The 12,470-nt window shown below is 43.0% G+C and overlaps 3 protein-coding genes across 6 annotated transcripts; 2 read left to right on the top strand and 1 right to left on the bottom strand.

The window, feature by feature from the left end:
- Positions 1–204: 204 nt before the first annotated feature.
- On the bottom strand, positions 205–2,057 carry gemin6 (gem (nuclear organelle) associated protein 6). Its single transcript, XM_047577756.1, has 2 exons — positions 1,874–2,057; positions 205–793 (listed from the first exon to the last, which is right to left on the bottom strand). The coding sequence occupies exons 1-2, from the start codon at positions 1,999–2,001 to the stop codon at positions 403–405; spliced, it is 519 nt and encodes a 172-aa protein (XP_047433712.1). The 5' UTR covers positions 2,002–2,057; the 3' UTR covers positions 205–402.
- Positions 2,058–2,881: 824 nt separating this feature from the next.
- Positions 2,882–7,525, top strand: LOC125003677 (serine/arginine-rich splicing factor 7-like). 4 transcript variants are annotated; one of them, XM_047577751.1, is made up of 8 exons: positions 2,882–2,976; positions 3,798–3,978; positions 4,259–4,438; positions 5,554–5,628; positions 6,904–6,975; positions 7,058–7,105; positions 7,171–7,215; positions 7,308–7,525. In XM_047577751.1, exons 1-8 carry the CDS (start codon positions 2,964–2,966, stop codon positions 7,342–7,344), a joined length of 651 nt encoding a protein of 216 aa, XP_047433707.1. In that variant the 5' UTR covers positions 2,882–2,963; the 3' UTR covers positions 7,345–7,525. The 4 variants fall into 4 exon arrangements, with proteins under 4 accessions (XP_047433707.1, XP_047433708.1, XP_047433706.1 ...); XM_047577752.1 differs by having other exon boundaries at positions 2,894–2,991; positions 7,454–7,525; XM_047577750.1 differs by having other exon boundaries at positions 2,894–2,991.
- Positions 7,526–7,619: 94 nt separating this feature from the next.
- Positions 7,620–12,183, top strand: LOC125003679 (reticulon-3-B-like). Its single transcript, XM_047577755.1, has 8 exons — positions 7,620–7,850; positions 9,491–9,641; positions 9,717–9,773; positions 9,849–9,987; positions 11,108–11,177; positions 11,263–11,309; positions 11,395–11,453; positions 12,053–12,183. The coding sequence occupies exons 1-8, from the start codon at positions 7,766–7,768 to the stop codon at positions 12,099–12,101; spliced, it is 657 nt and encodes a 218-aa protein (XP_047433711.1). The 5' UTR covers positions 7,620–7,765; the 3' UTR covers positions 12,102–12,183.
- Positions 12,184–12,470: the final 287 nt, after the last annotated feature.

Raw genomic sequence — 12,470 nt, 5'->3', positions numbered from 1 at the left:
TGTGTGTGTGTGTGTGTGTGTGTGTGTGTGTGTGTGTGTGTGTGTGTGTGTGTGTGTGTGTGTGTGTGTGTGTGTGTGTGTGTGTGTGTGAGTGAGTGAGTGAGTGAGTGAGTGAGTGAGAGAGAGAGAGAGGGTGTAGCTGGCTATGCTAATGCTAATGCTAATGAATAAAAACTGTAACAAAGACATATATCAAACATTCAGTCAGCTGGAAATAAACATATAAATTTATTGGTCTAATGTAAACACTGGTGGAGCTGCACCCCCAGATCCAGAACCAGTTCAGGATGATTCATTTAAGACTGTGCTGGGACCACTCTACGGGTTCTGGCTGGATCTGGATCAGTCTCTGGTGGTTTTTTTGTTTGGTTCTGGGTCAGTCTAGAGGGTCCTGGCTGGATTTTAATCCGTCTCTGGAGGATCTGGATCAGTCTCTAGAGGTAATGGTTGGATCTGGATCAGTTTCTGGATGCGGTCCAGGATGATCTGGTTGGAGCTACAGCAGTCCTCGGGTCTGAACGGGGCCGTGATGGTCAGAACCCCCGCCACCCTCAGCTCGTCTCCGTCCTCCTCCACAGGGACCCGGTTCTGCTGCAGCCACCGGAGGACCGTCCCCCTCTTGGTCCTGACCTCATCCGGGTCCAGACTGGGGGAGTTCTGAGGAAGGAAAGCGGTTCTGAGCCGCTCCGCCGTCTCCTCGTCAGCCTCCTGCAGAACCTCCACCTCCTCCACAGCGTGACCCATCACCACCCGAACCGACGCACCGTCCTCCTTGAACGTCACCAGGACCATGCTGTGTGTGTGTGTGTGGGGGGGGGGGGACAGAACCAGAGACCGGGTCAGACGTTTGACACTGAGCCTCCAAAACCTGTTTCACTCTCCAGAAGAAGACTTGTTCAAAACTCTGTCTAAAAAAAATTAAAAATAAAAACTTCTCATCGACATCATGAAAATAGTAATAATAAATTTGACATTTTTAATAAAATATCAAAAAATCCAGACAACCCTACAAAATAAAAGAACTAGGAAATAAAAACAGTTTCCAAAAACAATGAAGGAGTCCAGCGACTGGAGATTAAGAACAGTTTGGAATTTTTTTTTTTTTTTTTTTTTTTTAAACAAACGTCTACGTTCACTTCACAATAACGATATTAAGACGGTATCAACAGAAATGTACATAATAGGGCTGTCACTGTATTAAAGAATGAAATTTCAACACCGTGTTAAAAATGTACATATGATAATATCGGTTCAGTTAATATCGTAGTTATTTTAGATGTTGCACCTTGTGGATCATCCGTTTATCAATTTTATTTTACTTGTAGTTGTACATAAATATTTTAAGTGTGATTCATCTCCCAAAAGAGACGAAATGACATTAAGACGAAGATACATTTCCCGGATCTTGCCATTATTATTTACATTTTCTTTTTGATGTTGTGATAATGTCATTATCGTGACATCTTTTCGTCCAAGATAATCGTGAAGGGAAAATCCGATATTGTGACAGCCCTATTAAAAATATCAGCAACTCTACTCTGCATACAATAAAACCGATAAACAGAGGATCCACAAGGTGCAACATGTAAAGTAACAACGATATTATCTGAAACGATATTATCATATGCACATTTTTAACGCGATGTTGAAATATACCGGTATACCGCATCCAAGATACTGATAAATAATAATGATCACAGTCAAGTAATAAATTGAAGTTTTACTAGTAAAGCTGCTTCAAACTGACTTTATTAATTTTTCTTTCTTTCTTTGAGGCTTTGACGCTTTAAATCTCAAAACAGCTATGAATATAGACATCACCCGTCCATCCCTCTCTACATGAAAACACCACCGCCACCTGTTCCCCACACACCTGGCGGACACCGGGTCCACGGTGAGTAACCAGCCGCGGAGCTCCTCGTCCAGCCCCGTCTTCACCTTCACCTGTTTGTGGACATACCGGAGCCACTGGAGCGGACCGAGCAGAGTCCAGCCGAGCATCACGTCCACATCAAAACGGAACTCTTCCTGTATGCGGTACGCGTGTTTCAGCCGTCCGGAAGAAACACGGAGACAAAAAGGTTCCGCTTTGTAGATTTAAAGATGGCCACTGCTGCCCTCTGCAGGAAATAGAGTAGAATAGAATAGAATAAAACAGAACAGAACAAAATAGACCAGAGTGGAATAAAAAAAGAATAAAAGAGAACAGAATAAAATAAAATAAAATAAAATTAAATTAAATAAAATTAAATAAAATGGAAACAAGAATAAAAGAGAGCAGAACAAAATATAATAGAAATAGAATAAACATAATAGAATAGAATAAAAAAAACAATCAACAAAATAGAATAAAACAAAACATAAAAAGTAAAACAAAATAAAATGGGAAAAAGGGAATTTCCCCATTGTGTGACGGATAAAATGGATAAATCTTATCTTATCTTATCTTATCTTATCTTATCTTATCTTATCTTATCTGAAAATAAAATAAAATAAAATAAAATAAAATAAAATAAAATAAAGTGGAAACAAGAATAAAAGAAAGCCGAACAAAATATAATAGAAATAGAATAAACATAATAGAATAGAATAAAAAAAATCAACAACATAGAATAAAACAAAACATAAAAAATAAAACAAAATAAAATGGGAAAAGGGGAATTTCCCCATTGTGGGACGGATAAAATGGATAAATCTTATCTTATCTTATCTTATCTTATAATAAAATAAAATAAAATAAAATAAAATAAAATAAAATAAAATAAAACAGAGAGCTCGGCGTATCTAATAGGGTCAATTAATTACAAAATATACAATTAAATAAATTGAATAAAAGATGAAACTCTAACCGGAAATAGTTTCAGTTGACTTCCGGTCCGTTGAGCAGCTAACGGCTAAGCTAGCGGCTAAGCTAACCTCCACACAGAGGTCGGACTGTGTGGAGCCGTGGACCCGGGGTGAGGATGTCCAGACACGGTCGGTATGGAGGAGGTAACCCGCTCTGTGTCCTCATGTGTCCCTCATGTGTCCCTCATGTGTCCCTCATGGGCGGACGGCAGCGGTCATTAGTCACAACACGACTTTAGTGTCATTTAATGTTTAATGAACAAAGACCCGAGTAGTTTAAACCTGATTATATCTTATACTTGTTGACGTCCCTCCTGACTTTTATAATGATACTTTATGACTTTTATAATCAGAATTTATGACTAAATCATATTGATATTTCATGTTATATAAATGCCACCATTATAATATTTGGCTTAATGAGGACTGGTTCAATTTAGTTCAACATTTAGTTAAATTCTGGCTCCTAGTGACATGAATAATTAAATTATGAATAATTATTGATCTGTGACATGTTGGGATTCAGTCCAATCGTCTTCTTCTCCTGTAAGAGATGATAATGATTATTAATTTGATAATAATAATAATAATAATAATAATAGCAATAATGTTAATAATTATTATTATTATTACAGAAAATCAGTTGTCAACACTCACCTGAACACTCAACTATATGATAATAATAATAATAATAATAATAGCAATAATGTTAATTATTATTATTATTATTATTATTATTATTATTATTATTATTGCGGAAAATCAGTTGTCAACACTCACCTGAACACTCAACTTTATGATACTAATAATAATAATCATTTTTCTTGTTCTTCTTCTCATTGCTGTTGTTGTTACTATCCCACTGATCACATGTCTCCATGTCTGTGACATAGCAGGCCTCTCTCTGATTGGCCGTTAACGGCTGGACTGTCCTCCTCTGTGTCCCCCAGAGACCAAAGTGTACGTGGGAAACCTGGGGACGGGGACAGGTAAAGGTGAGCTGGAGCGGGCCTTCGGGTTCTACGGACCCCTCAGAACCGTCTGGATCGCCAGGAACCCTCCGGGCTTCGCCTTCGTGGAGTTCGAAGACCCCCGAGACGCAGACGACGCCGTCAGAGGGTTGGATGGAAAGTCAGTGGTCATCACACACCTGGAAACACTCACGCCCTCTGCTATCACATTAAAATTATTTTAGAGTTAATTTATGGAGATTAAAATGGATTTTAATCACCTTCAATCGTTAAAGGTGAAAACTGATCTGATGGAGGTGTGTCTTTAGTTAATTAAAGTTTATTTTAGTACGTTAATTAAGGGTTAATTGGGGTTAATTGAGGTGAATTATTCTGTTGAATAAAAACTGTGTTGAGATGTAGTTAATTAAGGTTAATTGGGGTGAATCATCTGGTTGCAGGGTGATCTGCGGGAGCCGGGTCCGGGTTGAGAAGTCCACCGGGATGCCCCGGCGCTCTCGGCACGACCGGCCCCCGACACGTCGACCTTTCGACCCCGACGACAAATGCTACGAGTGTGGAGAGAGAGGCCACTACGCCTACGACTGTCACCGCTACAGCCGCCGGGGCCGGAGGAGCAGGTAACCACGACAACCACCGCCGCGACGTCACGTCTGATGAAAGGCCCGGTCGCTTAGCGACGATGATGAAACAGTATCACCAGCTGTTAACAGGACTAACAGAGTCCAGTCTCACATGAAATGTTTAATTAACTTTTATTATTTTAACTTCTGTTTGGTCTCAACTGTTTTTGTCTCTGATGTCTCAGAAATGTTTGTATGAAAGTGAAGCTGTCAGACCTGAGTCCAGCAGGACGTCCTGCAGAGTCCTGCTGGGATCTGCTGGGATCTGCTGGGTCCTGCTAGGTCCTGCTGGGTTCTGCTGGGTCTGCTGCTAGGTCCTCTGGCTTGCTGGGTCTGCTTGCTGGGTCCTGCTGCTGCGGTCCTACTGCTGGGATCTGCTGGTGCATGTCTGCTAGGTCCTGCTGGGTCCTGTGGTCCTGCTGGGATCGCTGGTCTCTACTGCTGGGTCTGCTAGGCTGTGATCTGCTGGGTCCTGCTGGGTCCTGCTGGGATCTACTAGGTCCTGCTAGGTCCTGCAGAGTCCTGCTGGGATCTGCTAGGTCCTGCTGGGTCCTGCTGGGTCCTGCTGGGATCTGCTGGGTCCTGCTGGGTCCTGCTGGGTCCTGCTGGGTCCTGCAGAGTCCTGCTGGGATCTACTGGGTCCTGCTGGGTCCAGGTCTGCTAGTGTCTCTAACGTGTTTCTTTCTGGCTGAATGTGAGGTCTTTAACTCCTGGTCCAAACCTTTCAGATCCAAAGCTCTTTCATGACTAGAGTGTTTTTCTGGCGAGCTGAGGCTGAACTGATCTCAGACCAGCGCCCCGTCCCCCTAATTTGGCCGTCAGTAATGTAACGAGGAAGAGACCCGCTGGACGGCGGTCCCTTCTAGAAAAACCCGCCTTGCTTCCATCAAGTCAAGCGATTTGGGTGTCAGTACGGTCGACGTTAGAAATCTTCTAGATCGTCTAGATCTGCTAGACCCGGTCCAAAGAGGGCCGACCTGGAAAAAGGTTTATCTCATCACCATTAAAGTCCAGTCTTACACCTGTTCTACCTGCATGAGTAACTATTCATCACTTTATTTCCGGCCCGGCTCGCTCCACCCCTCACTGCCGCTCTTTGGGTTCTGGTTCAGGTCCAGGTCTCGGTCCAGGTCCCGTAGGAGGCGGCACTCACGCAGCAGGAGTCGTAGCAGGAGCCGAGGGAGGAGGTGAGTCCCCGGTGGTAGGGCTGGGTATCCTTGAAAAAAGTCGATACCAGTTAACGATACCAACTGAGAACTTCAGTTCTTTCTTTATTTATTTTACTTCATTCAGTTTTAATCATGTGAATAGAAAACAACCAGTTGTTTAAATGAAGTGTTACTGAAGAAGAAGGTATTATCTGGGCTGTGTAACCTCCAGGTCTCAGCGATGAAGTCCATATGGGACTCCCAAAAACTGCAGTTCATCAAGTGGCCACTTGAGGCACCACTAGGGAGCAAATCCCCACAGACAACTTTACAGCATCATTAAACATGTTTAAAGCCTGGTACAAAAAAAACGATTTTAATCGCAATAGTTAATTCCATAATTCAAGAAAACTGTTCGAGGGGTGAATTAGTTTCTGACTAAAATTCAGCATATTTAAGGACATTAATGCTTTGATTGACGGGTGGTAGCCTGAGCTAACAGGTAGTTGGGTGGGCGGGTCTCAACGTCCAGGCTCCGCCCCCAATACGACTTCCATGTCCGTATTTGGAGTGTCTGAGTGTGGGCGGAGTAAAGCTCATCCAACATGGCTCCGCCCACTTCAGGCTTCATTTTCGCGGTTCAGAATCTGTCATGGTGGGTTTGTCCATATAAACGTGTGTAATTCATCAACATCACAACCATGAATCAATATTCTCTAACACGGTGACGCTCCTCATCAAACATTGAGGATCTATTAAGTTAGGTAACAGTTAGCAAGAAAGTTAGCGTTAGCACACACAACTGCTTACAACAAATGATTTACTCAGCAATAAATGTTTTAACTCACAGAGGATGAGTACAGTTAGCATAGTAGCTATTTAAACGCTCCGTGAAGGGATCGATGGTTGTAAACACAGTGCTGCCCTCCACCCTCAGGTGACTCCGTGTCTTTATGACGTTGCTCGTATTCCCAGTCTTCCTCGAAATCATCTTGTTGTATTTTATACATTTCCTGGAAACCAGCAGGTGTGTAGTTCAGCCGTACTTTGGAGCGTTTTGGTGGCTTCTCTGAACGCTGAGCAGCCAAATCCACCACAGAGGCAGCGTGAAAAGCTCCTGGTGTTGTAGTGATGGACCAATCACACGGTGCATCGAATCAAAGAACGCTCGCCGTGATTGGCTGCAGGCAAAACCATAGAAACCGACTGCAGGGATCATTTAGATTCAGTTCTGATGCCCCTCGGTACTGGCCCTGCCCGGTATGAGACTCTTAATCTGCTGGAGGTGTTCTCACCTGTTGATGGTGTCACCAGGTCCAGGTCCAGGTCCAGGTCTTTCTCTCCTCGTCGGTCCAGATCCAGATCCGTCTCCACGAGGAGGTCCAGGTCAGACCCTCTTTCTGTCGCCACGGTTGCAGCGGAGCTAGAACCAGCTTTAATACTGAAGCCTTCTGCTTGTGTTCTCCAGGTCCAGAACCGGGTCCAGAACCAGGTCCAGGTCTCGAGGCCGGAGCAGGTAGGTGTTACCACGGTGATCCGTCTGCCTCACAGGCGAATTATATTTCTGTTGTGTGTCTGCAGGTCCGGGTCGATGGGTCGCTCTCGTTCTGGATCTCCAACTAGAAGGTGAGTCCTGGTCCTGGTCCTGGTCCTGGTCCAGTTTGGTTTCTATCAACATGGAGACTGACGCTCTCTCTCTCTCTCTCTGTTTCTGATAGTCACTCGCCCTCAGGGAGCTCTGTTACAGACGACTGAAGTTTTTTTTTTTTGTTTTTTTGTTTGAAGTTTCTCCTGTGAATATCATTGATTCCTGGTTCTTGTTCTTCTCTGTCTCTTAAATCCGTTTACTTCCTGTTTGTCACAGTATGATCACATGACCAGTCAACACCAGCTTGTATTGCTGTCGACGCCATATGAATAAAGGGTTGAACAAAGACTTCTATCAGAGTCCGACTGTCTACAGGTGTAATGAGTCAGAACCAAGATGGACGCCACAGAAGGGGGGGTTGCTATGACAACAGATCCAGCTTGTGTTTTGAATGTTAATCCTGAACGGAGAACACACACACACACACACACACACACACACACACCCCGGGCCCCCTGAGATGACGCCATCGCCGCCTCCACCTCCAGCTCACTCTCAGACCGACACCTGCAGGAGAAGGAGCAGAAAATGGCCGACTCCACCAGCAGCAGCTTTGACTCTTCGTCGTCCTCCAACAACTCCTCGTCCTCCCTCAGAGACCTCACACACACAAGTAAGTGGACTCACCTGGTCTCCACCGGCTCATGAGCGTAATGGGTCAGCTGATGGCCGTCTGGTTGAAAGCAGCTGATTGTGTCTAAGATGTTTTAAAAATGTTTTTTTTTTTGTTTGTTTTTAATGTGGAAGAAAGAACCTGAAATATTAAAGACGTTTAACTAGTGACATGCTAACAATGCTAACGAATATAGCTTAGAGGTAACGACACAAAGCTCTATTGTCCCGGTCTTAGTAAATGGATCAGCTGATTGTTAATCAGGCCTCAGTGACGAACTCAGCACTGTTATAGGTGCACGCTGATCCAGCATAACATTATGACCACCTTCCTAATATTGTGTAGGTCTCCTTTGTGCCTCCAAAACTGTTGTGACTCATCAGAGAATGGATGGACATGGGTCTTTTGAGGGTGTCCTGTTGTTAGTGGGGGGGGGGGGGTCTTTGAGGGGAGGGGCCTCTGTGGATCATCCCACAGATACTTGATCCGTTTGGGATCTAGTGAATTTGGAGGCCAGATCAACATGCTGTTCTTCATGTTTTGTTTTTAGTTGCTCTTATAGCGTTTTTGTTTGTGTGTCTGTGTCTTCATCACGGAATTGTCATTGCTGTGGTCTGGTCTGGTCTGGTCTGGTCTGGGTGGGTGCATCCATATGAATGAATGCCAGGTCCTTACGTTTCCCAGCAGAACATTGAAGTGTCACAAAATGGTTTAAATGTTGTTTAATTCTCCTGTCAGTGGTCATAATGTTATGGCTGGCTTCAGTCTGTCTGACTCTCTGTGGATTATTTGTGGCTTCCAGACTCTTTAGAGACGGTTGTGGAACCTTTTCCAGCCTGACGAGCAACAACAACTCTTTATATCTGAGCTCCTCACAAAGCTCCTTTCATCTGTTTGTCATCATTCACTTCAACACAAACATGTGAAGATCAGACTGAGACAAATCCCTGATGCATTTAAACTAAACCAGGAACTGAACCTCATCACAGTGATGGACACATGGACTCTGACTGGACCTTGAAGTTAACCTAGAGGTGGACCTCACTGATATGTAACATTGGTTCATTTTCCCTGAATAAACAAATACACGAGCCTCATATTTGCGTTTCCTCTGTTTCACTGGATTCTCTTCGTCAACATTCAGCATTCAGGTCAAAACGTTTTTCTTTTGAACTGTAGAACATTTCTGCAGGAAGCAAATACGTTGAAGGGGCACAGTTGATACAAACATGTTTAGACCGAGTAACAAGGACCTTGTGAGAGGTTTACACTGGTCTCTGAGGAATGCAGGTCCACGTCCTTAATCAGATCCACATGACCTCCTGGATTATAGGAGGGAGGGGGTTGGGGGGGGTGACTCATGTGGTTATCTGAATGTTTACATGTGGTAGCTTCATTGTCTGTTACATATAAAGGAAAATATATTAAAAAAAACAGGATATTTATGTGCGTTTTTGTTTGTTTTTTATTGTTGTCAGGGACCGTTGACCCTCGGACACTTTCTCATTTTTTAAACCGGGCCCCACCCCCTGTCCTAAACTAAAGGTGGACTGTTTCTGTGACGCACCAGACTAGGACCTTTAGTTATTACCCATCATGCCCTGCGGGTAGGCGTGGCCTCAGTCTCTCTGTCTCTGCAGCCTTACAGCTCGTCCACTGGAAAGAACCCAAGAAGTCGGCGGCAGCGTTCGGCCTGTCGCTGCTGGTCCTCGTCTCCGTGGCGACGCTGTCAGTCATCAGCGTGGTGTCCTACCTGCTGCTGGCCTTCCTCTCCGTCACCATCACCTTCAGGTGGGCGGGGCTCCGGGGCAGACAGGTAAACGACTGGGAAGTGATGTCGTCTGAGCGTCTTCTTCCTCTGTGCAGGATTTACAAGTCAGTGATCCAGGCCGTGCAGAAGTCCGATGAAGGTCATCCGTTCAGGTAACACACAGTGAGACGCCCAACAACGACACACAGTGACACGCTGTAACGTCCTCGTCCGTCCTCTGTCCTCAGGTCTCTGCTGGAGAAGGACATCTCTGTGTCCTCGGAGTCTGTGCGGCAGATCGCTGATCAGAGTCTGATCCACCTGAACTGGTTCAGCTGTCAGGCCAGGAGGCTGCTGCTGGTTGAAGACCTGGTCGACTCTCTGAAGGTGCCTCACGAGTGTTAGCACGGTGCTAACGTTAGCACAGGTGTCTGGCAGACATAATAAACAGTCATGGTGGTGGACAGACAGACAGACAGACAGACAGACAGACAGACAGACAGACAGACAACTGTAGAGACGTCTCCACACAGACTGTGATTCAGGGTTCAGGGTCAGGATTAATCCGAGGTTTATACGAACATGAAAACATGTGTCATGTTTCATTTCTTTGTTGTCATGTTTCATTTCTTTGTTGTCATGTGTCATCTCTTTGTTGTCATGTGTCATCTCTTTGTTGTCATGTTTCATCTCTTTGTTGTTGTTTCATCTCTTTGTTGTTATGTTTCATCTCTTTGTTGTTGTTTCATCTCTTTGTTGTCATGTTTCATCTCTTTGTTGTCATTTTTTGTCATGTTTCATCTCTTTGTTGTTGTTTCATCTCTGTGTTGTCATGTTTCATCTCTTTGTTGTCATGTTTCATCTCTCTGTTGTCATGTTTCATCTCTTTGTTGTCATGTTTCATCTCTTTGTTGTTGTTTCATCTCTTTGTTGTCGTGTTTCATCACTGCGTTGTCATGTTTGATCTCTTTGTTGTCATGTTTGATCTCTTTGTTGTTGTTTCATCTCTTTGTTGTCATGTTTCATCTCTCTGTTGTCATGTTTCATCTCTCTGTTGTCATGTTTCATGTCTCTGTTGTCACGTTTCATCTCTTTGATGTCACGTTTCATCTCTTTGTTGTCATGTTTCATCTCTTTGTTGTCATGTTTAATTTCTCTGTTGTCATGTTTCATCTCTTTGTTGTCATGTTTCATCTCTCTGTTGTCATGTTTCAGTTGCTTGTTGTAATGTTTCATGTCTCTGTTGTCGTGTTTCAGTTGCTTGTTGTCATGTTTCATGTCTCTGTTGTCGTGTTTCATCTCTTTGTTGTCATGTTTCAGTTGCTTGTTGTAATGTTTCATCTCTGTTGTCGTGTTTCATCTCTTTGTTGTCATGTTTCAGTTGCTTGTTGTAATGTTTCATCTCTCTGTTGTCATGTTTCATCTCTTTGTTGTCATGTTTCATGTCTCTGTTGTTGTGTTTCAGTTGCTTGTTGTCATGTTTCATGTCTCTGTTGTCGTGTTTCAGCTGGCTGCAGTCATGTGGGTGTTGACCTACGTGGGTGCCGTCTTTAACGGAGTCTCCATCTTGATTCTCGGTGAGTCTGTTTCTTTGTGGCTGTTTCAGAATGAATCGTTTTCATTTTTGTTTGTTTTTTTTCTAACGTTCTCTGTTGTTTCCAGCTGACGTCATTTTCTTCACCACGCCGCTCATCTACCAGAAGAAGAAGGTAACGAACTACAAACAGCTCTCTGTGTCAGAACCAGACAACCATTACAAAACGTGTGTGTGTTTGTGTTTGTTTGTGTGTTTAGACTCAGATTGATCAACACGTCGAGTTGCTTCGAACCAAACTCGAGGATTTTCTACAGAAGTGAGTTCATGTTTGTTTCACATTCATCTGAGTGTGTGTGTGTGTGTGTTAATAATTATTATTATCATTATTATTATTATTATTATTAGCACCAGTATCTACTTTTAATCCCTTTCCTTTCATTTACTTCATTTGAAGTAAATGAAGCTCAAACTCTATTATCGTTACTGTTATTGCTGCCTCATTATAATTACCATTATTACTGCTATTATTGATTGATCGATTGATTGATAGACTTTATTTTAAATGTGCAAATAATGAAAAGAAAATGGATAATAGAGAAAAAATGCGAAAAAGCGGAACAGGTAGACCAGTAAGTAAACAAATAAATAAATCAAAAACAAAAACCACATGCTGAAAACTTTACACAGAAAAGCATCAATAATGGATATAAATATGAATAATAATTAAAGTTAAAGCATAAAACTTAAATAATTTCATATACATTTTATAAATGTAGATACCACATGTATTACAAAACTATATGAAATGTCTTTATGTTCAATACTGTACATAAGTAGATATCGATATTGATGCAGCTAACCAGTTACCGTGGTTACCAGGCAGACGTTGACATTATTTTGTCTCTGTGTCTCCAGGCTGCAGGACAGGTTACCTGGAGCTGTGAAGAGGACCAAAGTGGAGTGACCCCGCCCCCTTCTTCTGATTGGTCCGTTTGTCACTGACTCAGCTGCTGATTGGTCAATAAAGTCCGGCTGATGAAAAGCAACAGTCCACTGTCTTTTTTCTGTCCCTCTGTCCGAGACAGTCAGTGGTAAAACTTTTAATCTTGAGGCACTTTTAAGCCTTTGTAGTAAAATACAGACGAAGAAGAAAACAAAACAATCCACCAGATAATAATAATAATAATAATAAACTCATCTGGATGTGGATATAAATTCCTCAGACCGATCTCTGAGTCTCCTGCAGGTGGCAGCAAACCTCAGGTTATTATTCAGGTTGTTCTAGTAAACTTCACTTCACCACAAGGAATTTATTATTCACTGATTATTGATA

This window comes from Mugil cephalus, chromosome 2 (assembly GCF_022458985.1).
Source record: "Mugil cephalus isolate CIBA_MC_2020 chromosome 2, CIBA_Mcephalus_1.1, whole genome shotgun sequence".
Classification (NCBI taxonomy): Eukaryota; Metazoa; Chordata; class Actinopteri; order Mugiliformes; family Mugilidae; genus Mugil; species Mugil cephalus.
The sequence above is the reverse complement of the archived record's forward strand: the minus strand, read 5'-3'. Positions and strand labels throughout refer to the sequence as shown.

What these genes read in the sequence shown, in the direction of transcription:
- gemin6 (XM_047577756.1), bottom strand. Translation starts at nt 2,001, where the DNA reads ATGCTCGGCTGGACTCTGCTCGGTCCGCTCCAGTGGCTCCGGTATGTC. An exon ending in GTGGACCCGGTGTCCGCCAG is followed by an intron (nt 794 to 1,873) that starts GTGTGTGGGGAA and finishes ACACACACACAG; the next exon opens with CATGGTCCTGGTGACGTTCA.
- LOC125003677 (XM_047577750.1), top strand. Translation starts at nt 2,964, where the DNA reads ATGTCCAGACACGGTCGGTATGGAGGAG. An exon ending in AGCAGGAGCCGAGGGAGGAG is followed by an intron (nt 5,629 to 6,903) that starts GTGAGTCCCCGG and finishes TGGTGTCACCAG; the next exon opens with GTCCAGGTCCAGGTCCAGGT. An exon ending in TCTGGATCTCCAACTAGAAG is followed by an intron (nt 7,216 to 7,307) that starts GTGAGTCCTGGT and finishes TGTTTCTGATAG; the next exon opens with TCACTCGCCCTCAGGGAGCT.
- LOC125003679 (XM_047577755.1), top strand. Translation starts at nt 7,766, where the DNA reads ATGGCCGACTCCACCAGCAGCAGCTTTGACTCTTCGTCGTCCTCCAAC. An exon ending in CAGAGACCTCACACACACAA is followed by an intron (nt 7,851 to 9,490) that starts GTAAGTGGACTC and finishes CTGTCTCTGCAG; the next exon opens with CCTTACAGCTCGTCCACTGG. An exon ending in AGTCTCCATCTTGATTCTCG is followed by an intron (nt 11,178 to 11,262) that starts GTGAGTCTGTTT and finishes TGTTGTTTCCAG; the next exon opens with CTGACGTCATTTTCTTCACC.